Raw genomic sequence first — 26,264 nt, forward strand, 5'->3', positions numbered from 1 at the left:
TAGTGCCATGAAAAGAAGATGAGCAAAAGAAAAACAGAGTATACCTGAGTGGGATAGCACACTCCTGTAATCTCAGCAAATTGGAGGCTGAGGCAGGAGGATCACAAGTTCAAGACCAGCTTCAGCAACTTGGCAAGGTCCTAAGCAACTTAGGGAGACCCTATATCTAAAAAGGGGGAAAGGATATGGCTCAGTGATTAAGCAGCCTGGGTTCAGTTCCTAGTACAAACACAAAAAAGTAGAAAGAGAGGAGAAAAGAAGAGTTACAGGCTTGGCACTCCACCACTGCAACATACAAATATTACAGTAAAGGGAGTCATAGGAAATATACACAGAGTTGTTTTTACACTATCTTGTGGTCTATTAAGTGTGCAATTGAATTATCTAAAAATTTACATACCTTAATTTAAAATAATTTTTAAGTGCTAGCAATCACCCAACACAGGGAAACACATGAATAAGCCCAATAACATGGAAGACTGAGGCAGGAGGATTGCACATACGAGGCCAGCCTCAGCAACTTACTGGGACATTCAGGGATGTAGCTGAGTGGCAGAGTGCCTCTGCTGTCTCTACCTAGTACTGAAAAAGTCACTAACAATCATCTTAGCTGTTGGAAACATGACATCTGTAGATTTGCTTCATCCAGGGTCACAACAACTTTCAATTTGTAGAAAATAAGAATCTGTGCATCTCCCAAAGCAAACTACAACAACAGAAGCAAAGCCCGTGCATAGAGAGGGTGTGGCTGAGTGGTCAGTGTGCACTGAACGCCAGACCCCAGGCCTCATCGAACGTTCGCAGCGACCTCAGGAGCTCATGTTAGGAATCATGTGCCTCTAGAAAGGGCAGAAGTGAGGCTTAGGAAGTTTGGGTCACAGCCGAACCTGGGGGTCACAGCCCATCACCTCAGCGAGGCGTCATCAGAGGCCACTCAGCAACAGGCAGCATCCAACGCGCCCCTCCTCGAGGCTCTCATGGACACCCCTCCGCCCTCTCTGCCCGTGGAACTGCCAATCCTAGGACCCGAGACAGACGCAGAGCCTGAGCACCTTAGCCTGTCAGAGCTCAGAGACGAGGCCCTCACCTAACACAGGCTCCGTGTGGCTGAGTCAGTCTTCCCCACCACCTCCCTGCTCTGTGCCCACGGGAAACTCCTGCTGCCACTCTGGAAAGATCCCTGCAGTCGTCATCACAACACTGGTGAAGACACGAGGGGTCCTGTGGGGTGGTCATTCCACTCTAGGCTCAGTCACAGCCCTGCACTCAACGGGGACTCTGGGGAGTGATGTGGCCACCCTTCCTGTTGGGTCTCCAGGGACGTCCCAGGGCTCCCTGGGACACAGCGTCAGTGCTTGTGCTGCTTGTACATGCAGAGGGTCCCTGTTCCTCAAACTGGCTTTCTGGGGACTTACTCCTGGGCTCCAGTGCTAGTTCTTCCTGGGCTGCTCGGGAACTTGGCTTCTGGGAGAGGCGCCCAAGCCCCTCTGGTTGTCACACTCAGCCTCAGGCCCCTCATCCATCAGGTGCTTATTCCTGGAAATAGGAGTCAGTGGTGCTGAGCAGAAGCCACCAGTCCCATTAGACTGCTGTTTGCTGGGGGCTTCTCCTGTCCCTGAAGCCCTGCATGAGCCTGTGCCAGCCCTGCCCCAGGACACATCCCAGTGCCACTCCAGAGAGAATTTTAACAGAACAACACCTGGGAGGGGGCTGTCTGTCTCCCACCAGTGATGGGGTCCCTGTTGCCATCACAGGGTCAGATGATCCAGCTCCAGGTGCTAAACATCATGGGTGGATTCTCAGAAGCCTGTGGGTCATGTCTGCTTTCTCTCCTGGGTCCCTTCTTTCTTTCTGACTGCCTCAATCCAAAAAGCTTTGAAAATACTAATGAAAATAAGTAGCTGTGCAATCATAAAATTAATAGATTCAGAAATCAAGGTAGCTTTGGGGTGAGGGGGAGAGAGTTGGCACCAATCCCTGGAGGCTGAGGTGGACTGTGACCTGACTGTCCCTTGTTCCTGTCTCCACAGCACTTAGGTAATTCTTGGTGCTTTCAAAGGATCAGAAGTTACAGATTCTTCAACCTCTCAAAATGGAATCCTGTCCTTGCAAGTCCTCACCATTCTGATCAATAGCGACTGGCCCACTTTTCTACATGGAGGACTCCTTGTCCTGAAACAATGCACAGCCACAGCCCAGGGGTGACCACTACAACGTGTGTGGGTGGGGACCCAGGCTGGCATTTGTGAGGAGCAGCTTGCACTCAAATCAAGATCCTGTGTCATTTTTGGAAAGTTAACTAAATTCTCAGAGAACTTGAAATCCCCCCACACACCGTTTCAAATATTTTCAATTAAATTATATTGTAGTTTTTTAAATATGGGGGGTACATATCACCTGACACACAATTGACCTTTTAAAAGTGAACAATTCAGTGACATTTAGCACAATCATGGCACTGTCCAGCCCTCACTTCTGTTTACTATGAAAACAGTTTCATCACCTGTAAGGACACCCTGTACCCACTAAGCAGCCACTCCCATCGCCTCCTCCATCCAGCCCTGGGCAGCCTCTCACCTGCTTTGCAAACACAGGGGATTTCCTCTAAAACAATCATGCAATACATGACATTTTGTGCCTGGTTTCTTTCACTCCTTCGAATGGTTTTGGGATCTGTCTGCATTACAGCATGTGTCAGTGCTTTGTTTCTCAGGACTGAATAGTGGTCCATTGTGGGTAATCACAGCTGTTTTATCCGTGACACACACAGACACATGTATATTAAGATGCATGTTACCTAGGTTAATTCTCATAATGAAACTCTCTATTAACTGATATTAAGAAACAGAACAGAGGCTAAGAATGAGGCAGAGTGGTAGAGCACTTGGTTAGTGGACCTGGGTTGAATCCCCAAAACCACAGAACCAAAAGAAGAAACAGATCCCTTCCAGCCCTCTCCATGCCCCCTCGACCGGGAGGAGCCACTCTGGGGGTCCTGACAACACTGTTGTCTGTACTTCATACCCAGTGAACCCTGCCCGGTGTCTGCTCCCCTGTGGAGTGCTGTGGGGAGGCCCACCCTGGGCTGCGCAGGGCCAGTAGACCCGGCATTCTCGCTCCTGTGGCCTTTACTGCTGTGTGAATGTTTTGTGGCTGTTCATCCGTGTTTCTCTTGGGGGACACTTGGGTGGTCTTCATCAAGGGTCTACGAGAAGCATTGCTATGAACATTTTCTTGCAAGTCTTTGGTGAATGTGCACAGTGAGGGAGGATCGCCGGTCAGAGTGCAAGGATGCTCTGCTCTAATAGCTACTGACACAATATCTTTATTTTATTTTTATGTGGTGCTGAGAATCGAACCCAGTGCCTCTCGCATGCTAGGCGAGCACGCTACTACTTGAGCCACATCCCCAGCCCATAATAGTTACTGACAAACCCTCGGATCATGGAACTGGGAGATGACTCAGGATTTATATTCACCTGTTCCCGTGAGCATGGGACAACCATCTTCATAGTTTGAAATCTTTTGTTAGCTGAACTGTTAGGAGGTGAGGGGGTGATGTCAGACCTTGTGATTATGGTGTGGCAAAGCCCACGTGCAATCAGCGAGGCTGGGGTGGGAGGCTTCCAATCCACATATCTGGGACCTGACTCCTGCTGGTCCCTTGGTGCGGTTGTTTGAGCCAATAAGCTCTCCTTTGTAACCTAAGTGAATTTTATAAGCTTGACTCAAGTTCCCAGCCTTCTCAGAACCTTCCAGATAAACAAGCTGCACATCAGGAGGCAGATGTCCAGGGACGGGTGCAGGCAGAGAGGACAGTAAACCATGTTGTCCCATGAGACCTGGTTTCTTACTCAGATTCAACCCTACCCACTGAGAACCCACAAAGGTCAAGGGCACTTAGAAAATCTTACACAAGATCCACATTCCTGCCATTTGACCTCCTTCCTACCTGAAGCTCATGTGACCTGTGATGCTAACATTTGTGTCCCTGCTGCCAAATTCACATTGAAATCCTACCTCCCAAGGTGACAACAGAAGGAGGCTGGAATTTGGGCAGAGGATGAGGTTCTGAGGGTGGCTAATCCCATCCACCACAGGCCCGAGGATGAACAGATTGGGGGGACCTGGAATAGCACACTTCTGAAGGAAACCCAGAGAGCCCCCCACCTCTCCCACCACATCAGGACACTGCGTGAAGGCCCTGTCTAGGAGCTGGACGCTGGCCCTGTCCAGGTGCCCAACCTGCCTTCATCCCGGACTTTCCAGCCCGGGGAAGTGTGAGAAATGAGGCTTGAGGTTTCAAAGCCACCTTATGGTATGGGGATGGCTTCACTTATAACCACCAAGGGGACTGAAACAAAAAAGGGTGGCTTCCCATCGCTGCCTAAACTCCAAGTGGGACCCATGGGTGAAATACAGACCAATGGCTACTCCCCAAGCTTCGTTTGACACCTATCCCTTCAGGGAATCTCTCACAAAAAATACTTTTTCGGGCTGGGATGTCTCAGTGGTGGAGCACTTGCTTAGCATGCATGAGGCACTGGGTTCGATTCACAGCACCACAGAAACAGTGAAATAAAGGTCTATGGATAACTAAAAACAAATTTTTTAAACATTTTCTCTCTCATGTAATCCAGGAGTTCTTTTTATTTTCCCCCCTTTTTTAAGGATATTTACCTTAAGTTAGGACAACAAATGCGCTACTCTGCCTGTTCTCCAAAGAGAGGCAGCTGTTGGACAAAGTCCATGCCTTCTGCTATCTGATCCCTAGCTGATTCAAAGAGTTTCAAGGGGACAAAAATCTCCTTTTATTGCAAAGTTATGTTTTATTTGTTTAAAATGCATGTGCAGATGTTGGTCGCCCTTGGAAGTCAAACTCCACATTCTTTTTGTTTATATTTATTTATTAGCTGTAGTTGGATGCCAGACCTTTATTTTATTTATTTTTATGTGGTGCTGTGGATCCAACCCAGGGTCTTGCACATGCTAGACAAATGCTCTACTGCTGAGCCACAATCCCAGCCCCAGAACTCCACATTCTTTATCCTCAAATATCCTCAAACCTCCTTTTGAGGTTGGTTAAGTCCATTTTAGAGAGCTTCTTTCTTAAAGTCTCATTGTCCCATGACCTGCTTTCCAATGGTCTATGAGTCTCCTATGTGAGAATATTAGAAATCATACACGACAGGGGCTGGGCATGTGGCTCAAGCGGTTATGCGCTCGCCTGTCATGCGTGCAGCCTGGGTTCGATCCTCAGCACCACATACAAACAAAGATGTTGTATCCGCCGAAAACGAAGAAAAAAATAAATATTAAAAAAAATTCTCTCTCTCTCTCCCCCCCCCTCTCTCTCTTTAAAAAAAAAAAAAGAAATCATACATGACACTGTACCTGAACTATTTGGGGACTTCATGATATTTTATATGTCATTGCTTGCTTTATAACTACTAATGAATAAATTATAAACAGAGAACTCTAATTTTGTTTCATTATAATCTTTGTAAGAGCAAACTAAACCAATAAGTAAAGGAAATTATTCTAAAATTGTTGAAATTATTTTCACATTTCCTTCTGAGTTAGGAAATCCAATATGGTGAATACACTGAGCATGGTGTTCAATTCTTTAAAGGAATATATAAGAATGATGTGCTCAGATAATAAGACCTCTTTTTAGAGGGCCAAATTAATATTAGTCTACGTACCAGTTCTCAAGGAGTTGACCTCAAGAAGCCTAATAATTTTCAAAATTTTATAACATTTAATCTTTTGCATATATTTTTAGTTGTAGTTGGACACAATACCTTTGTTTTATTTATTTTTTTATGTGGTGCTGAGGATCAAACCCAGGGCCCTGCACACACTAGGCAAATGCTGTACCACTGAGAGACACCCCAGCCCAAACAGGCCTTCATAACTACTGATTTAGAGATCATTATCTGGATCATGGAAAACCTACTTCCAGTCAAAGTCCTCCCATGGAGAACCAGGGCCTGCACTTCTCTGCAAGGCAGGTGTCAGCCCAGCTGTCCTGTGGATGACCTCATTGAAAACCTTCAGAAACCTTTTGCAATAAGCAGCACTATCACTCCTATTTTCCAAAAAAGAAAGAGAAAGAAATATATGCAAGGGCCTTCACTCAGTGCTTATATTACTGAGAGTTTAGTCTTTGTCCCCAATGCCAATCTAATAATGAGGACACAGTTCTGAGAAAAAGGAGAAGTTTTACTGCTTTGCAAGCAAAGGAGAAACACGGGGAACCCCTATCCCAAAGCATGTGATTCTGCCTGTCCGAGGGAACAGAGGGTTTAAAGGGGTCAAAGACTACATTTCAGGTGTGCCCTGTCAGGGGTCATAATTCTCTTGCAGACTTGGGAGAAAGCTATTTCTTAGGTCTTCTGGTGCCGTCTCTGAAGTTTGGATGACTTCATTTCTGTGACGTATGAGGATAGACCACTCAGCCTAAGATGGAAAAAAGGGTAATCTTGCTTCCTCCAGGGTTACGGAGGGGGAGAAAGAGAAGAGAAAAAGGAGGTGGTGTCAGTGTTAAATCAGCTGCAGGGGGCTGGGGATGTGGCTCAGTGGTAGAGCACTTGCCTAGCACATATGAGGCACTGGGTTCGATCTCAGCACCACATAAAAAAATAAATAAATAAAGGTATTGTGTCCATCTACAACTTAAAAAATAAATAAGCTGCAGTGGCAAACCAGGCATGATGGCACACTCCTGTAATCCCAGCAACTCTGGAGGCTGAGGCAGGAGGATCCGTAATTCAAACTCAGCCTCAGCAACCTAGCGAGGTCCTGTCCCCCCCAAAAAAAAAATTTTTAAAGGAGCTAGGCGCACTGGGGCTATAGCTCAGTTGGTAGAGTGCTTGCCTAACATGCACAAGGCCCTGGGCTCAATCCCCAAGCACCACCAAAATAAGAAAGAACTTAAAAAGGTGCTGAGGCCAGGCACCGTGGCACATGCCTATAATTCCAGTGCCTCAGGAGGCTGAGGCAGGAGGATCATGAATTTCAAGCCAGCCTCAGCAACTCAGTGAGACCCTGTCTCTAAATAAAATATGAAATGGGCTGGGGATGGGGCTCAGGGGTTGAGAGCCCCTGAGTTCAATCCCCAGTACCAAAAAAAAAAAAAAGGGGGGATATGGGGTGCAGAGCAGCAGGGTTATGTTCAAAGCATGAAGTGGACCAGGTGCTCTCAGCTGAGGCCCCAGCAGCGGTTCTGGGATCTTCCTTGTATTTGGAGTTCTGACGCTGGGTCTCAAGTAGAAAAACTGGCCCCATGGCCAGTCGGAGCCCTTGTAGCTCCTTCCCATAGAGCCAGAGCCTGCCCCACCCAGATGGCTGCCTGCAGCTTCTCCATGTGGCCTCCTGGGCTGCAGCTGCAGCCTGATCCCAGCAGCCTTGGGTCTGCTCCAGAGGGCCTGGTGGTGGTGGCAGGGGTGCACCATCAGCTTCTTTGATTTTGTTGACTATGATCTTTTAAAATGGCAAGAATACACGTATGTCGAGGGACCACGGCTTGTTTCTGAACAAAAATCACATCTGGAAGATTTTCCTGAAAAAGATAAGAACCTTGTGAAGTGATTGAAGAATTACATCCAGCGCATGGAAGCTTCACAATGGCTGCTCCCCTTGCCTGCAGGGCTCCTTCTGAATTTTATGGAACATGACTGCTGAGGTTTATGTTATCTGTATGTCAACTCCTGTAACTAAAATGGTCATAATCAGTTTAACAAAAAAAAAAAAGATAAACAAGGCACAGAAAGTTCTGTTGCTTGTTGATCATCACAATAATTGCCAGACCTAGGTTTATGAACATAAGCAGAAAGCTTTTAGTGCCTGAACTCTTACCTTGTGTGCAGAATTGATTTCATAGCTTCTAAGAAAGGACAGCAATACCCAGTGCTAAATTACAGGTTTGCAGGTTCAGAAGGTCACTTTAACCTCAGTGAGTCTTGGTTTCCTTTCTTTATTCTTTATTTTTTTTTAATTGATGCATTAGGGTTGTACATAATGGTGGGGTTTGTTGTTCTAGATCAGTACCTGCACACAGTACATATAGATAGATATTGTCCAATATCACCTCCCCCGATTCTCTACACTTCCTTCCCTTCTCCCCTCCCCAGTCCCTTTCCTCTACTCCACAGATCTCCCTCTGATTTTCAGGAGCTCCTCCCCAGACCAACACCTTTCTTTTCCTTTTTCTCTAGCTTCCACATGAGACAATACATATGACCCTTGACACTCTGAGTGTGACTTATTTTGCTCTCCATCCATTTTCCTGCAAATGACACAATTTCATTTTTCTTTATGGATGAATAACATTCCATCATGTACATAAGCCACATTTTCTTCACCCATTCATCTGCTGATGGATGCCTAGGCTGGCCCCTTGGGTTATCTGTCACTGTGCTGCCGTGGACATGGCTGTGGGTGGCTAGACTGTGAGTCTGTGAGACCTGGTTTTCTGAACTGTGAAATGGACATAACGTCTATGTTTCAATCTTGATAAGTATAATAGAATGAAAAATTAGAAACTGGCCTGAGGCCACTCCACAGAGATGTGCTGTCAAGGGAATGCATGAGAACTTCAAGAGTTGACATTTTCAACTAAAATCCTGGCTAAGGCCTGCCAGCTGAGTAACCATCCAAGGAGTTGGGGCCTTTTGGCCTTTACTTTAAATGCTTATTATTCTACCACAAAAAGAAAGGAATTTGCTTCAAGCAATAAAAGGAAGCAGAAACAAGTCTGATGAGAAGTGATTTAAAGAAAATGGATTTCCAGGGTCTTAGATGCAGCTCAGTGGTGGACTCCTCCTTGATATGCAGGAAGCGCTGGACTCAAACCCCAGAACCACAAAGAAAAGAAATTAAGACAAAGTTTGTTAGTAATAAGCCCATCCCAATTCCCTCTAGGTCAGGAGCAATCTTGTCAAAGTTATAATATTCAGTTCTATTTTCCATAAAATATGAGGATTTCTATTTAGCCTGGCTGTATTTGGTTGTTTTAAACTTGCTTGGAATGCCTGCCCGTGCCTTGAACTCACCCAGGCCTAGAACCCCTGGCCAGATAGCAGCCCTCTCTGAAACCCTAATGGTGTCTCATAAATCCTGATGTTGGGATCTAAATTTACTCCCTAAGTGGTGAACCATGTAGACCATTCACCTACTACCTGCCTTGTGTTATGCTTGTCAAAATCCTGTTGTCTGTACATTCTCCAGACACCAACCTTTTTGCAACTTCCTGTGCTATAAAGCTGCGCTCTGGAGAGCTGGAGAACTGTCTTCTATCCCATGGATTTCTGGAGAGGGACAGTCCTGGCTAGCTGGAATTACAAGCTTGCTTTAGTTTGATTCAAATTGGAGTTGGTGGTCCTTTCTTTGCATTATGAAAAAAAAAAGAATACTAACTGCAAGATTCACTGAAGCAAAAGAAACTTTATTGAAAATCGAGGAAAATCAGCAGAAAAATAATCTCAAACAAGTAACACAGCAAAGAGGGAAAAAATACCTAAATTAAGACAAAGCTCCAAACTATTTCAAAATGATGGAATTGGATTGGATATGGACTCTAAAAATGCAGCTGGGGGTGGGGATCTGATGTGGGTGCCGCTCAACAGAGACTGAGGGGAAATCCTTGTGGGAGAGCAGAGGTCCTTGGAATGAAGGTCCTTGGAGATGCAGGCAACCGCTGCACTGGGCTGCAGACCAAGACCCCCATAAACGTAGGGGCGGGGGCAGCATCAAGGGAAGGAAGTGCACCCAGGAACACCCATTCCACTCTGGAGACCCAGACACTCCCAGGTGACTCATAACAGGTGATGAATAGTAGCCAGAGAGGACCTGAGGGACCTGTGGAATGGGGCAGGTGCAGGACCCCCATCCACTCAGAAATCCCCTGGACCTGATTTGTCTGTGTCTTCAAGGTCACAGACCTCGGTTGCTACAGTAGAGAGTCTCTTCAAGGTGGCTTCTAGTTCCTTTTCCACTCCCCTCAGGGGCCAGGAACTCTGCTGGGAACCGCCCTGGAGTTTCCCACAAGCCTGGACCTGAATAGAGAACCTTCTGGGTCTCCTGGAGCTGGGAGAGTGGTTATCTTTGCAGGATGGGCATAAACAACAGAATTTGGACGAGGATGGGCCTGCCGAGGATGAGTGGGTGCAGGATGAGTGTGAGGGCCGATGGAAGGGTCCTGCATATGGATGATAGCCTCGTGCATACAGATGATAGCCTCGTTTATGAGTTATCTTACGTTCCACACTAAACCAATCCTGGGGAGACAAAGGAGACACAGAAAGATGTAGAGGGACTTCTCAAACCTGCCTGGGCCCCAGGTGGGAAGGTGCATGTGAGTGGGGGCGCTGGGCACAGGGCATGTGCCTCTAATCCAGACATTTGGGCAGCTGAAACAGGATGGTGCGCTCCAGGCCACCCTGGGTCATCCAATAAAGGGCAGGGTGCCAGCTTGGTGGTGGGGAGTTGGTCTGACATTGGGAGCCAAGGCCCTGGGTTCTGTGCCCAGCTCTGCAAAATGAGAACCAAAACAGAGAGGGCCCTTGGGCTCTGGAGGTCAAAGGCAAGGAGGAGATACCCAGAGGGAGAGGACCCAGAGCCCAGGGATGGGGGGGCTCTGCCAGGGGATCCTCGGGTTTAGAGGGTGCTGGGGTCTGGGTCCTGGAAGGGCACCGGGCAGCCATCTGGGCTGATCAAAGTTGTGCAGCACAAAAGGCAGCTGAGCTTGGGGTCCAGCCAGAGCCCAGGAGGACCCAGGGTAGCTTAGGCCCCTGTGTGCCCCAGGCTTCTGCAGAGGGAGCGTGGGACATGGCCCAGCCAGCAGTGCAGGCCCTCCCCTGCCCCACAAGGTAGGGGTGTGGAGCCTGAGTCCCACCTGCATGTGTTTCTCCTCAAGGTCAAGGTGGGAGTCCAGGGCCACCAGGGTACTGTGGGATGGAAAGGGGTCCTTCAGGAAGTACTCCTCCAGCTTCTCCACCTGCTCCTTGCTGAGGATCAAAATAGTCCCACTCGATGCCAAAGGCTCTGGGAGAAAGAAGAAAATCAGAGAAGCCCCACAGACCATCCCCAGCCACCCCCCATTGACACTGCCCTCCCCTGGGCCACAGGGACTCAGCTGGCAAGGTGGGCGGCAGCACAGCGGACAGGAAGTGACACCTGGACCAGCCCCAGGGTCAGACCTGGCTTCCGCCTTCCAGCCCAGCCCTGCCCCTCGCCAGCTTTGAGATGGGCCTGGAAAGGGCTGCTGTGCTCTCAGGACCCTCAGCCCAGGGGGGCAGGCCAGGAAGGGCCCTCACCCCAGAGCACTGGGCCTGGCCTCCCGCCTGCTCTGCCCTCCCCAGCCTCTGCCCTCCCCATCCCAGGGCTAAAGGCACATTCCGGGGCCACTGGGCCCAAGCTCTGCTCAGGCACCAATGCACATCTTCACCTCAGAGTCCACATCTGAGCCCTGTGTGGGGCCCTCTGTAGTCCCAGGGGCTTGGGAGGTTGAGGGAAGAGGATCAAAGCCAGCCTCAGCAAAGTGGTCTGAGACACTGAGACACTGAGACCAAAGGGAAATGCACTCTGGTCTTTAACTCATGGCCTGACAGCACTCAGCCCCAGACTGCTCCCTCCCCAGCCAGGTCACAGAGCCTTGGTAAACTGCCCTCAGGCTCAGAAACCAGGAGGCTCTTGCCAGGACTCAAAGGACCCTCCTCAGTGTTCCCCTCTGGCCACCTCAAGGGAGAACACACCTTTAAACCGCACCTGAACACGGCCATCCTCCCCTCAGCCCCTGCCCTCCCAAACAGCAGGCTCTGAGCTGGGGAGCTGTCCTGCCTCTGGGGTCAGCGCAGGCTCCCCTTCTCGGTAGCCCAGGTTAAAGTCTTGCCTGCGAGTCCCCTGGCCACCCACGGCTTCTGCCATCACCAAGACCAAGCTCCCAGGTGGGGCTCAGGCCTCCCCGCTCTGCAGGGCAGAAGCCCCCCTGGACAAGCTGTGCTCTTCTCTGGGTGGACACTCCACAGCCCAGCCACAGAGCACACCTCCCCCTAGCTGAAGGGGGACAGAAGGGACAAAGCCAAAGGAGAGAAAGGAAGGGCTGGGGGACATTTCCACTGACACACACCTCGCTCCCAGATTCCTGAAGCCCTGCAGATCTACCCATTATTCCTCCCTCCCATAAGTAGATCCAGCCAAGACAGACATGAGATCTGAGGACGCTATAATTTAGGGAACTTCGTGTCACTGTCTATTCATAGGTAAGGAAGCCAGTCCCAGCTGAAGCACCAGCCAATTGAGAGCAGAGGACGGACACCAGTCCTAGGTCTCTGCACCCACCTCTCCCCAACTTTAGTTTTTCCTTAACTACTGGGGATGGAAGCCAGGCGAGCTTTTGAGCCTGAGACACATGCCCAGCCTTTTTAACCATTTGAGACTGGGTCTCCCCTAAGTTGCTTAGGGCCTCCCTAAAATGCTGAGGCTGTCCTCAACCTTCCAATCCTCCTGCCTCAGCCTCCACAGTTGCTGGGATTATACGCCCTTCACAAAACCCTGCTACAAAGTTTCCTGTAAAAAGAGCTGGGAACCCCCAAAGGACGTCTCCCGCTAGAGACTGGCTCCATTCTCCCTTCTTGTGGGAGGCCATCCTGGCGCGTGATTTGAGTTACCTCCCTGGCTGGGAGGGAGGCGCTTAGGCACATCTTGGGTACAGAGCTTCCCCAGCCTTCTCAGGACTTGTACCCCAAAGACCCAATCTTCACCCCTGACCTTGAGACACTGCCCCCTTAATCTTCATTGGATGGGATTTTCCCCAGAGTTTTGTTCCCCAATAAAAGTCCACTCCCTGGACTCTCTCTCTCTCTCTCTCTCTCTCTCTCTCTCTCTCTCTCTCTCTCTCTCTCATCTTTAATAAACCTTGCTACTCTTAATAAGTAGCTGGAGACTGGAGCTAGGTGAAGCTGGTTTGAAGGTAATTAGAGTCTGTCTCAAACTCCCTGAAGGTTCCTCCCATAATGAGCCTTCATTCATGAAGCCTGTGCTTTGAATGGCGCACGTTGGAGTTTTTTTGCCAAGAAAACCGCTCGTGGGGCTGGGGACGTGGCTCAAGCGGTAGCGCGCTCGCCTGGCATGCGTGCGGCCCGGGTTCGATCCTCAGCACCACATACCAACAAAGATGTTGTGTCCGCCGAGAATTAAAAAAAATAATAATATTAAAAATTCTCTCTGTCTCTCTCTCTCACTCTCTCTTAAAAAAAAAAAAAAAAAAAAAAAAAAACCCGCTCGTCCCAAACAGAGCCCCCTTACTCTCCAGGAACTCCACCTTGGACCCTCCTTCAGACACAGCCCTTCTCCTGGGACATCCCACCCAGCACAGGCCCCCGCGGCCCAACTAACTCACCCAGTGTATCGCTCATTCTTTTCATCTCATCCTTGACAACGATGTCATTCACGGCAGCGACCACTCCTTCCATCTCATCCACAACAGCGATGCCACCCATGGCAGCGGAGGCCCAGTTCAGAGGACAGGGATTAAACGCTCAAGACCCCGGGCTTAAATAGCCCCCCTGCAGGCTGGCCCAGCCCACCTCCCCCGCCCCCCGGGCCCGCCCTGGGAGGGGTTTCCCTGCTGGATTCCAACTTCCCCCAGGAGCTGGGGCTTGCTGTGCGGGAACCACGGGACCCACCCACACAGCCTCAGCCACTCTCCAGCCACTTCCCAGGGTGTCCTCCTTCCTGCCCGGGCTGGAGCCCCACCTGTTTAGGGCCAGGGAATTGGTCCACACCCACCTACCTGAGCCCACTCCAGTCACTGCTGCTCCAGCCTGGGGAGCCCCCAGCCTCCTCCCAGGTCCCCCAAGGACACACTCCACTCTCCAAGCTGCAGGCTGCAGGCCTAGGCTGTGACCTTGGCTTGGGCTGCTCTGCCCTGGGGCTGGGGGCTCAGGGGTGTGCCCAGGGAGGGCTGCCCAGGTCTCCTGGGGGTGGAGTAAGTGGGCTTCAGGGTTCTGAAGGGCCCCTGGGTTTGATCCAGCCATCGTTCAACCACCACGGAAAGACCCCCAACTCCAATTTAAAATACATTAAAGCAAGCTTGTGATTCCAACCAGCCGGGACTGTCTCTCCAGAAACCCGTGGGTGAGAGAACAGCCCCCCAGCTCTCTAGGAGCACAGCTTTACAGCACTACAAGTCCCAAAGGGGGTGTCTTGAGAACTTACAGAGAGCAGGATTCTGACAAGCATAACCCAAAGGCAGGCAGTAGGTTAGTGGTCTCAGGGTTCAGCACTGAGGGAGTGAACTGGGGTCCAACGTCAGAATTTCTGAGGCACAGCTGAGGTTTCAGAGGGCGTGGTATCTGGTCAGGGGAAGCCAGGCATGGTGAGTTCCAGGCTCGGGCAGGCATTCCATGCAAGTTTAGAAATCACAGTAATTTATAGTAAAAGAGAAATTAACTTTTGTGAAGAGGTGACTCCCGATCTAGGAGGGAATTAGGCTGGGTTCATCACCATGCTGGCGGACCTTGTCCCTCCTGGCCTCGGATGAAGGGGACTGATGAGGGGGTCACAGACCAGGGACCTCAAAATAACTCAACCAAGTTCAAAATGACATGAAACATTTACAGATTCTTAGGACAGGTCTGTCTCCTTACCTAATACTGCTGCTCAGTGTCCTGCTGGGATACGCCCCACCCAAGGCTGGAGACACCACCCAGGTAGAGTGTCTGCCTAGCTGCTGGAGTCCCCACTTCAGTCCCAGCACAGAAACTGCCACTGTTCCTCGCCTCACCCCTTTCCACACTTCATGTACCTGCTGGGAACAAAGTGGTGACCATGAAAACAAAGTCCTGGCCCTCAAAGATGGACACTGTGGCCAGGTGCAGTGGCATGCCTATAATCTCTGGAACTTGGGAAGCTGAAGCTGGAGGACTGTGAGCTCAAAGCCAGCTCTGCCCTGGCAAGTGTTTTTTTGAAATGGACTGCTGAGAGCCATTGCCAAGTAGGAATGACGCATCGAAATCTCCTTGCCAGCGTACCCCATGTTGCTTAGAGGAAGGACTCGTGGAAATGGACATTTGAAGTGACATTGCATGTATGTTTGAGAAAGGTGACCCTGCTCAAGGGCCAGGGTGGATCCTGGTTTAAGGAGGATCCTACTGGATTAGGGCGGATCAGGTTTTAGGGAGTATCCGGCTCCTTGGGTTTAGGGCGATCCTGGTTTAGAACAATCTGGGTTTAGGGCGGTTCCAGATTAAAGGTTATTCCTGCTGGGAATAGGGCGTATCCTGCTGCCTGAGTTCCCATTGAGTTCTCATGGAACTCAGAAAGTATTTGGGATTCAAAGCCTGGTAGAGTACGTGAATTTTGCAACAGAACTTGGATTTCCCCAGAACGTGTTTGTAGAGGGCCTGTGTGAGTTCGGGAATAAAGAATTGCTGTTTGAATCTACAAAGCTGTGAGTGGCTCATGATTTTGTGCCCAGCCAGACTGCGGCAATGGACTGTTTCGGTCTCTTCCCCTCCCCCTGCTCCTCCCTAATCTCACCCCTCCCTAATCTCTCCCCTCCCTAATCTCAGGGAAACAGGATCACCTTTCTTCTCCATTTGAGGCTCATTTATCTCTCTCTGAGCACACACCCACCACAGGAACCCAGTAATGCAGACTTTGGGGAAAGGTCTCAGAAATGCCTCTCTCACATTGACAGGTGAATCCCAGCTCCATCAGGGAGCCCTGGAATGGAGCCTTTGAGTCACCTCTTAAAAAGCCCCCTGTTCCTGCGGATGGGCAGAATCCCAACCTCTGGGACAGGAGTGTCCCCTGTGTTTCTTTGCTCCCAAAACAGTAAACCTTCTTTTCCCTTTTTCTCCAAACTATCCTCGTTATTGGATTGACATGGGACAAGGACTGGCCCTTGGCAACACAGAGAGTCAGAGACCATTTGGAATAGCTGGTGGGGAGGCATTCCTTCAAATCCTTCCTCCTGGCCCCATTTCCAGGTGCCAGTGGATGGAGGGAGGTCCTCTGGCTGGAATCTGCTGGAGCAAAACAGGTAAGAACCAAGTTGGCAGAAATGTCACCAGAAGGAAGCAACTAACCCTTTTTCTCTTTTTCTTTTGCTACAGGGCCCTGAACCCAGGGGTGCTTTACCACTGAGCCGCATCCTCAGCCCTTCCTATTTTTTTTTTACTTTGAGACAGGGTCTCTCTAAATTGCTTAGGGCCTTGCTAAATTGCTGAGCTTGGCCTGCCACTTGAACCCCAGAGCCTCCTGCATTGCTGTCAAACAGCTTCAGTCTCTGATTTTGAGCCCCAAGGAGACAGGGATTTGGGACACCCAGAGAGTTGCTGCATCTAAAGGAAACACCTCAAAGACATTGAAATGCAGGAAGCACCCAGGAGCCATTATAGCTCCTGAGTGGCCAGCCCTTCCCCCCACAACCTGAGGGCAGGTATAAATGAGGGAAACCAGTATTAAAGTGTGCAGCCCCACCCCACCTCCACCTGGGTCCAGCCCCTGGCACTGGCCTCTGCAAGTATGAACACCCACACCACAGGCTGCCCTCTCTCCCTGGAGGTGGCCGGCCTTCTCCCCTGAGAGCCCATTCCTTGTCTTATCCAAAGGCGACCCTCTTGAGATTGCCCCCATCCTCCCTTGAATGAACCTGAACTTCCCAGATAAACCTCCCTGTCTGCCTTTGCCTGGTGTGTGCTGAGATCTGTTCTACCTTCCCTGCCAAGAACCCCTCTGGGCCTAGCTCTCTGCAGGATCCCCAGGACCCTTTGGAGACAGTCTTGGGTGACTGGGGGGGGGGGGGGGTTCTGGGTTCTCTTTCAGAGCCAAGGGAAAGATCCTGCACTGATTGATCAGTGAAAGGGTGTTTCTTTCTTGGCTAAGAAGACAGTGGGAGATGAACACTGGGGATGTGTCCAGTAATTAAGTGCCCCTGGGTTCAATCCCCGATAAAAGAAAAGATGCTTTTGTGACCATAGGAGTAATATGATTGCTTTTGAGATAAGTGGGAAAAATAGGTAGATGGGAAGGACATGGAAATGTCATTTTAATCTGAGGTGCTGCCTGCCTTAGGCCTGTCACTGGCCAATTTCTGTAAACCTTCGAGTTACTGTAAAATCACCCACTTATGAAAATTACCCTGGGCGCTGTCTTGGAGCCCACCAATAAATACATCCAGTAAAGAGACATAAGCCATTTTGAGTGACCTACAATTTAAGGGACTTCCCAGGATCTCTGTTGGGTTAGACAGTGGAGACCATATCAGCCCAAGGATCCTGAGGAACCAGACCTTTTTCTTTTGAGACAGGATCTTGCTAAATTACAGAGGTGGCCTCAAACTTGTGATCCTCTTGCCTCAGCCTCCCAAGCTGCTGGAATTACAGGCGTGTGCCACTGTACCTGGCTGCTGTCTCTCTCTCTCTCTCTCTCTCTCTCTCTCTCTCTCTCTCTCTCTCTCTCTCTCTCTCTCTGGAGATGGCCCACATTGTCCCCTGAACGTGTGTTCCTTACTTTCCTAAGTAGATGTCTGCCTCTGCTGAGGAGGACCCCACTCACTCCCTGTTGTTGAAAAACCAGCCTCTACCTCAGAGCAAAGCCTGACCAAGGAAGGAGCATGACCTTGTCCTTGGAAAGACCCACAGAGCACTCCTAGGCACATACCCACCCTGCTGAGTTGTTTATCTACAAAGAACAGGAGAGATCTGCTGTGCCAGGTGTCCCTGACTCAGTCAGGCTAGGTGGGGACCCATAGCCACCCCCTAGCAGCCACCAATCAGCATGAGACAGGGAAATACCTGGGATGCCAGATGACCCCCCAGTAGTTTATGGTGGTTGATACCATGTTGGGAAATCCATGCCCTTCTAGGTCTGAACTAACATGGGCTAGTTCTCTTGAGTTGTTGGCTATATCCTTAACTGTTTGTCTATTGTCATCCTTTTGGATGCCACAATCTGAGCTGTTGAACTCTCCACATATATTCTTTCCTCAGCCAGTAAGTAATCTAATGCCCAGTGGTTTTGATAGTTAGCCACTCACATCTGGTCTATTGTGTGGCCAGGAGGTCAAAGGCTGTGGCAGTCTGATTAATAATGATTTCTAGTACAGCTTGTAAGTGAATAATTCTGTTTAACAAGTAAATAGGAGATCCATAGATTTAACTGCCATTTTGTGCCCAGGTATCTGGAGCATAAGTGGCAATAATCCTCTGGGGTGGCCAGTTACCTTCACCCCAAGATTGGTGACCTCCTAAATCAAGTTTCTTTCCAATGCACCCCTTTTTCCTTTCCATCTATAGTATTCCTCTGGTAGGACAGGTCCTAAATGTATGTTTTACCATCTCTTATAATGGATTGGCTTGACACATGGTTTACATGATCTCCGTGGTTGGAATAGGAGTAGGGCAGAATCCCTTAAGGTTATCAAAGGAAACCAGACTAAATAATAGACTAACAATTTGGTTAGCATAGGCTAAACAGCATGAATTAACAAAGCCAAACTAATAACACCAAACAAATCCTCGAAAACTTATATAAGCAAGATAAAAAGTATAAGTGAAATTTTGTTACCCAGAATCCAGTCAGTAGGAGTTACTGTTATCAAACCAGTAGCTAAAAGCAAACAGAGAACTGTGTATATATCTAGAAGCAAGGGGTGGCAATGCATTACAGTATAAGAACTATCTCAGAGGTTGAAAGAGTCCTGGTGGGAAGTTTATCTTTCAAGGGGCATTGATCAGCCAGTCCCTCCTGTGTGGCTGAAACAGGGCTGTAGTCTCCTCAAGCTTCATCCATGCTTAGACCAGTCAGCTTCCGGAGTGACTGGAGTAGGGCTGTTGTCCTTCTGATCCTCAAGCTTCTCCAGTGCTCCTTTTTCTTTAAGATGGTCAGCTTCAATGTTGTAGCAGCATCTGGAGAGCACTCCCATTCCGCAGCTGCAGGCGTGAGTCTGGTGTAGTGAATCCAGGGACCTGTCTCTGCAAACTTGACTGCAGCTGGGGTGGATAAAATGACAGGGAAAGGGCCCTTCCAAACAAGTTCAGGGGGTGAATATTCCATTCTTTGACCCAGACTCAATGTCCAGGCTTGAAGGAGTGTGCACCTGGGTCAAACTTACTGGCAATCTTTCTCTAACCCATTGGTCGAGAACCTGTAAAGTTTTCCCTAAGACCTGAAGCTGTCATCTCAGGGTTAATTTTCCTGTCTGTCTTAAGTCTCCCTGTAGTCCCCTAATAAAAGGGGTGGGGAATGTCCCATATATTATCTCAAAAGAAAAGAATCCATTCCTCCTAGTGAGAGTGGATCTAATCCTCAACAGTGTAGTAGGGAGCAGTTCATCACAATGTAAGTGAGTCTCCTGACACAGCTTACCCAATTGAGCCTTAAAGTCCTGTTCATCCCTTGAACTTTACCAGAACTCTGCAGCCTATAGGCAGTAAGTAACTTCCATCTGACGTTACACTCTTGGTCAGTAATCATATTATCTCTGCCCCAAAGCTGGCCCATTGTCTGAGCCAATAATCATTGGGACACCAAATCTGGGAATAATTTCACAGAGACGCATCCTAGTATCTCCCTAGCCTTTTCAGTGTGGTGGGAAAGACTTCCACCCATGAGAGTATGAACATATAAAAAACAAGTTACTTATAGCCCCGTGAGCGTGGAAGTTCAGTGAAGTTTACTTCCAAGTCTTCAAAAGGTGTCCCTCCTATAGTTTGGATTCCTGGTGGGAGTTTTGGCCCCTGACAAGGATTGTTGTGAGCACAAACCTCACATTGTTTGCAGATCATCCAGGTGTTGCTTGTGAGCAGGGGACATAGAAATGTCAACTCGGAACTGTCTCAAGTGCTGTATGACCAACACGTTTTCCTGCGAAACTGTGTTGATAAAGGCTGGGGCTAGAATCTCTGGGATGGCTATTCTGGCCATGAGAAAATCTCCATCAGGGCTGGGGATGTGGCTCAAGTGGTAGTGCGCTCACCTGGCATGCATGCGACCCGGGTTCGATCCTCAGCACCATATACAAACAAAGATGTTGTGTCTGCCGAAAACTAAAAAATAAATATTAAAATTCTCTCTCTCTCTCTCTCTCTCTCTCTCTCTCTCTCTCTCTCTCTCTCTCTCTCTCTCTCTCTCTTTAAAAAAAAAAAAGAGAAAAAAGAAAAAGAAAATCTCCATCATCCACCTGGGAGAAAATTTCCTTTTTCAGTCTTAAATCACTTACTTCCATGTTGGGAGTATGTTGGCTCCCTTTCTGTTAGCTAGTCGGCCAGGCAGAAGGGCAGCATTTAAACCTGGGACTGGATTTTCTTTCCGTTTCTTGCAGACAGCTAACCTGAACTCTCTGTCAGCTCTCCAGTTGCCCTGAGAAACCACAGTGTTTCCCTTTTGATGACCTCGGCAATATATAATCACAGCCTTCCTGGGAGCCCACACTGGGTCCACAAGTTTAAGAATTTCTTGCCTATCCATTATATCCCCCCCTTTTTTTCTCCTGAGTTAATTAGCCTACATAAGGCCCTATGGACATGAATTTGAGTCTGTAAATATCTAAAAAGACTCCTGTTGTCAACTGAGGTGCTTGAGTCAAAGCAATAAATTTTACTTTTTGTCCTGAAGTTCCCTGAGGCAGAGGTTCTGCCTCAACAGTAGAGTCCAGAGTGACCACTGCATACCCAGCAAAACATACCCCATCTTTTATGAAACTGTTTCCATCTGTGAAGTACTCTGCATCAGCGCCCTTTCGAGGCTGGTCTGCCAGGTCTGGTCTGCTGGAGAACACTTCACCCATGACCTCAACATATTAGTGATCAGGTTGTCCAGGTCCAATGGGCATAAGAGTTGCTGGGTTTAGAGTTCTGACGACCTCATCCCAGATACATGGGTTTTCACATAACATGCCCTGATATTTGACCATTTTTTAATTAGTCAACCAATAATGTCCTTTATATTTTAACGATGTCAAAATTGAATGAGGAACTCTGACAACCAGTTCTTGTCCCATGGCCAGTTTATCAGCTTCCAACACCAGACGAGCTGTGGCTGCAAGGGCCCATAAACAAGGTGGCCAGCCCTAGGCTACAGAGTCCAGCTGTTTGGACAAATAGGCCACTAGAGGGTGCCATGTCCCCAGCATCTGAGTCAAAGCTCCTATAGGTACTCCAGACCAATCATGGACATACAGAAAGAAAGGCTTCCTGAGGTCAGGGAGCCCTAATCCAGGTGCACTGGTGAGTGCTTGTTTAATGTCCTCAAAGGCCTTTTGTTGTGTTGGCCCCCACATCAGAGGATCTCGTTCTCCCCCCTTTGTGGCTTTATAGACGGCTTTTGTCATAACTGAAAGTTGGGGATCCGTACATGTCTGAACCTAGTAGCCCCCAAGTATTCTCTAGTCCAGTGGCAGGTTGAATAGACTGGAATTGAGCAGATCTCATGTTTGTTTTGTGGCCCAGTTTCTATTGTTGGTTCTGTTGCTGAGTCGGATGGTAACCAAAGTATATGACCTTTTTCTTGATAGATATGGGCTTTTAAGTCAGAGTCCAGTGCTGTCCCAATGATGGTGTACTCCAGCCCCTGGGAAGAACTGCCATTTAGGGAAAGGAGGCATACATAGAGCCCCTGGCGCTTTAAGATGCAGAAACGTTTTTTTGTTGTTGTTGTTGTTGTTGTTTTTTTGTTATCTCCCGGTGCAGGATGTTGGCTGCTGGGATTCTCCAACTCTTAAATCTGATGTAAATCTTAGCAGAGGCTGATGACCTGGGACACCATTTGTATAAAAGGCACCGATGTCACTCTCGCCGTGGGCCATCTGCCAAGGTTGGAGGGCAGCGGTACGGGTCCGTGCAGGTCCCCGTGTGGCAGCCACATGTGCCCACCTAGGTGTTGCTCTCTGTGTGGTTTTCTCCTCTTGTCAGGTGGGAGCTGCTCTAACTGTATATAGGAGCTGCCCGCTTGTGTTTTGTTCAGGTGCCTGGGCGCACGGGGCTCTGTGTTCCTTCCTGCTGGTGGCTCACAGCGTGTGGCTTGGAGCCGGTGACAGGTCCTTTTGGAGTGAGCGCCCTATGGCCCACTCCTGGCTGTTAACATGAACATATTCCGGGTTCATTTGGGGCTTGCAGCAGCTGGGCCCTCCTGAGGCGCTGGCCCCCGTGCATCTGATGCAGTCTGTGTCTCTGGGACCCTGCCATATTCGTCAGTCATCGACTTCTGAGCAAGTCGAAGAAACCGAAAGGAGGGGCTGGGGCCAAAACATTCGCTCCTTCTCTGTTCAAGGCTTAGCTTTTGAGCACGGCAGTGGGTGCTTGTCCGCCGGGGCCATTGGAGGCTTCCCCTTTAGTCTGGCCACACTTTTTTTTTTCCTTATAAACATTTGGACCCTCGGCTTTGTTCTAGTGAGACCCCCTTGGAGTGACCTCTGGGTTTGTGGTGAGGGCTGCTGTAAGTGATCCATCCTCCACCTCATCTTTCTGGTCTGACTGTCTTTGAGGCTCTGGATCTCGGCTGATGAAAACTGTGGTGGCCACCTTAATCAGCTCAGAGCACACTTCTCAGTAAAGTCCTCTAGGATTGTAATTTTTGGCAAAGGGCTCTCTGAGCCTAGCCCCTAAAAGCTGCACCTGTTGCTTGCACCTGTGCATTTTTTTCATTGACAAACTTGCATTTCGGCTGCTAGTTTGTATGTTGCCCCTCCTCCCTTGGGCACCTCTGGGCAGGGACAGGGACAGCAGAGGCAGTGGCCTGGACATTTAGCTCTGAGTCAGTTGGGCACATCTCTGTTGATCATTGCTGCCAGTGTCATAGGGCAGAGGGGCCTTAGGCAGATGTGGGGCCCAGTTCAGGGCTATGGAGGGTGCGAGAGGGAGACGCTGGAGCAGCAGGAGGCTTATCTGGGCTCTGTTTGTCTGCAGATGCCTTTGGCTTAGGCCAGGCTCAGGGCTGGCTCCGATCCCTTCTAACTCCTGGGCACAGACAGTGTGTTTTATTATTTTTTTCCCCTTTTCTTTTAGACTTCCTATGAGGCCTCTTGACTTCTCTTTATCTTTAGCCCTTCTTCTTGTTGGGCCCATCCCTGGTCTGGATCATGGGCTGCCCCAGATCAGTCCTGGCCCAGGGCTTCTCCGTGGAGGAGGGAGCAGGATTCCTCCAGCTTATGAGCTCTGGGGGGAGAAAGGCCGCACACAAAACGGCCTCGTCCCCCTCAGGCATTTCCCTCTGGTCAACATGGGCAGGTCCTTAGTCCCTTGCGGGGGCATCTGGAGAGTTCTCATCTGGGCTGTGGCTCTGGTCTCGGGACAAATCTCCCACCTTCATCTTGGGAGGTGAAGAGTCTTTGGTCCTAGGAAGCCTCTGGCTCTGAGGACATCACCGAGGACGGAATGGCCAGTACTGGGGCCATCATTTGTTGCCTCTGAGGACGAGGGGGCTAGGGGACAGTCTGCTGTCCCAGTGTCTTGGCAAAGTTGGTCCCGGGTCCTCTTCTGGCCACGGGGAAAACTGTTCCTTCCTGTCTTTCCTAGTCAGGTTTCCTGTTTAGCTACTTTCCGCTGGGTCTTAGAGACCACCATGCTCCTGGCTGACATCAGCTTGGACTGTCCATCTAGACAGGCTCTCAGCCAAGGCGACTGTTTCTGTACTATCTCTTCACAGCAATCCATGTAAGAGAAATGGTTCAGGGGTTTCAATAACAATCAAAGGACCTCAGCAATGACTCTCTCATCTAAAGGTCCTTCTGGTGGCCAGCCCACGTCTTGGGTAGCCACTCTAATTCACAGAGTGTGCCACCTTTGTGGAGTGAGTCTCACCCACAGTTACCAGGAAAACCTTCCTCAAGGTCTCTAACACACGTTTCAGAGGCTCAGTTTCCTTAGTGTGCCTCCCGTGGTCCACCCTGCATCGGTGTCGCACACTGAGAACAAAACACACTTAGGACAAGACTCGCTTCGTCCATCTCCGGCCGCTCCCCTCGCGGGGACTTAGGGCCCTCTTAGCCTTGCAGGTGGGAATCAACCCCGACCTGGAGCTTTCACCTGGACGTTGGTTGGTGGAATTCCGCCATAGACTGTATGAGGGGCCACAGAACCGCGGAGCAGGACTCTGCACTGGCTTCGGCCCTCGGGTTGGGTCAGAACCCTTCCCTTTGTCCGTCTCATTCCCACACTTTCCCACAGACATGGCCAGGACAGGATTTCCATACCGCCCAGATTCCAACAATTCCAAACCAAACAGAAAAGGGAGTCACGGTGGGTGTCCCCTCTGCTCACTGACCCCGAACAGAGGCTACTCTGGTGACTCCCTGGGTTCATTTCAGCTCCAACCATTTGGAGGGCACTCGGGACCCAGCAGAGGGTGATCAGGCCTCTCTTCCACCCACTTAGGCCTGAAGGGGACGTCAGGTGGCTGCAAACCAAATGGACCCGGGTCCTACCTGTTCAGCTGGGCGGTGCTCCAAACCCTAATTCTGTGGGTCCCGTTGTGCTCCAGGGTGGCAGCCCCAGGGCACTGGGTGAGCTGATCACCCTTCAGGCCAAGAGTGGCCTGGGTGTGCCAAGAGGAACGCTGTCCCCCATCACCCCAGGGAAGCTGGTCCCCTGAGACAAGAGAGGCACAATAGCCTTCCTTACCTCCTCTGTCCCACCTGGGGTGCCAAAAATGTTGTAGGGACAAACGAGGCAAGGCACCGAAGACAGCAGGAAACAGTTTTATTTGGCTGCAGCCAGGTTCAGGGGGCACAGCCTTTGCTGTATTCAATCAATCTCCTGAACCCCAAGTTCAGGGAGTTTCAGAGTTTTATACCCAGCGTGTAAGGGGAGGGGCTCAGAAGTTCACATCTGCAGAAGTTCACATAAAAGCAGCTTTTTCTCTCACTGTTCTGGCAAGTTAACCCTTCAAGGACAGCACCTGAGAAGGGGAGAGCCTCTTCTCCCCTCTCCTTCCTCCCCTGCCAGCTGTTACCATGGAGCCCAGTTGTAACTTATCTTAGGAATGTAGACATCTCTGTGAAGCCCAGCTCAAGGCCAGACAGAGGCCTTGTTTGTACATTTCTTCAAAGTACTCTACTGGATACCTTTGTGAAAACTAGTGACAGGGTGTCCAGCACCTGGAGGGCTGGTATCTTCTCTGCCAGTGGCCAAATAAACAGGGCGACACGAAAATAGTTTATCTACGATGCACTCTTTTGCTGACAGTCCTGAATTCAGCCATGGTGAAGAGGGCTCTTCTGTGGAGAAAGGGGGTGCCACTTCAGGAAGACTGGAGAATTAGCCATCTAGTGCTGTGTAAAAAATTTCCCCCAATCAGCAGCAAGTCAGCAGCTTGGAACGATAAACAATGACCTTATGTAGTTTCTGGGGGCCAAGAATCCAGGAGCAGTTTATTGGGTGTCTCATGACATTGGAGTCAGATAGGGACCAGGACTGAAGTCACTTGACCGCTTGTCCTGGGGCTGAGAAAAGAGTTTTGTGGTTTTGTTGGTTTTTAAGTATTTTTTTAGTTGTGGATGAAAACACAGTATCTTTATTTTTACGAGGTGCTGAGGATGGAACCCAGTTCTCCAGACATGCGAGGCAGGTGCTCCACCACGGAGCCCCAGCCCCAGCCCCAGGGGAAACAGTTTTGCTGGGAGCTCATTCACAGGCTGTCGGCAGGAGGCCAACAGGCCCCACAGATGTCCTGCAGGACTGTGTGAGTGTCCTGAGGACCCTGGCAACTGGTTTTCCTCAGGGCAAGAGCTAGCCTTGTGATGGGGTGGAGACCAGGTCTTTGAGCGGCTAAGCCTGTGCTCTGGTGTAAGCTCCCCAGGTCTTCTGCAATATTTTCTGGGTTACACAGTCAGCCCTGCTCACTGTGAGACCACGCAAGGATGTGAATGTCAAGGGTCAGGATTACTGCGCCTCCTTGCGGGGAATTTCATGCTTAGGATCTAACAGGATTGTTTTGGGCTGGGTACAGTGGTGCACACCTGCATTCCGGCAACTGTGGAGGCTGAGGCAGGAGGATTGCAAGTTGGAGGCCACCCTGGGCAATTTAGCAAAAACCCTTAGGACCTAAGTCTCAAAGATTTAAAAAAGGGACTGGGAATGGAGCTCTGAAGTACATACAGCTCCCCTGGGTTTAAAAAAAAAAACCTGGGCTGGGGCTATAGCTCAGCTGGTAGAGCGCTTGCCTCCCATGCACAAGGCCCTGGGTTCCATTCCCAGCACCACAAAAAAAGAAAAAAAAAGGAAAAAAATTCTGGTTTGTGTTATTGTTGGTCTCTCTGA

The 26,264-nt window shown here is 49.7% G+C and overlaps 1 protein-coding gene across 8 annotated transcripts; it reads right to left on the reverse strand.

Moving 5' to 3' along the window:
• Positions 1 to 9,427: 9,427 nt before the first annotated feature.
• On the reverse strand, positions 9,428 to 24,781 carry LOC144370738 (uncharacterized). 8 transcript variants are annotated; one of them, XM_078031764.1, is made up of 6 exons: positions 24,627 to 24,781; positions 14,652 to 14,809; positions 14,221 to 14,357; positions 13,403 to 13,979; positions 10,898 to 11,046; positions 9,428 to 10,280 (listed from the first exon to the last, which is right to left on the reverse strand). In XM_078031764.1, the coding sequence occupies exons 4-6, from the start codon at positions 13,500 to 13,502 to the stop codon at positions 9,897 to 9,899; spliced, it is 633 nt and encodes a 210-aa protein (XP_077887890.1). In that variant the 5' UTR covers positions 13,503 to 13,979; positions 14,221 to 14,357; positions 14,652 to 14,809; positions 24,627 to 24,781; the 3' UTR covers positions 9,428 to 9,896. The 8 variants fall into 8 exon arrangements, with proteins under 8 accessions (XP_077887890.1, XP_077887889.1, XP_077887888.1 ...); XM_078031763.1 differs by having other exon boundaries at positions 14,652 to 14,812; XM_078031762.1 differs by lacking the exon at positions 24,627 to 24,781 and adding an exon at positions 19,988 to 20,055 and having other exon boundaries at positions 14,652 to 14,812.
• Between the last annotated feature and the right edge of the window lie 1,483 nt (positions 24,782 to 26,264).

Source organism: Ictidomys tridecemlineatus, chromosome 15, assembly GCF_052094955.1.
Source record: "Ictidomys tridecemlineatus isolate mIctTri1 chromosome 15, mIctTri1.hap1, whole genome shotgun sequence".
Classification (NCBI taxonomy): Eukaryota; Metazoa; Chordata; class Mammalia; order Rodentia; family Sciuridae; genus Ictidomys; species Ictidomys tridecemlineatus.

Excerpts from the sequence above, each read along its gene's own strand:
- LOC144370738 (XM_078031765.1), bottom strand. The coding sequence starts at position 13,502 with ATGGGTGGCATCGCTGTTGTGGATGAGATGGAAGGAGTGGTCGCTGCC. Across the intron at positions 11,047-13,402 it reads AAGAATGAGCGATACACTGG|AGCCTTTGGCATCGAGTGGG; the intron begins GTGAGTTAGTTG and ends TCTTTCTCCCAG. Across the intron at positions 10,281-10,897 it reads TTGAGGAGAAACACATGCAG|GATTGGTTTAGTGTGGAACG; the intron begins GTGGGACTCAGG and ends TTGTCTCCCCAG.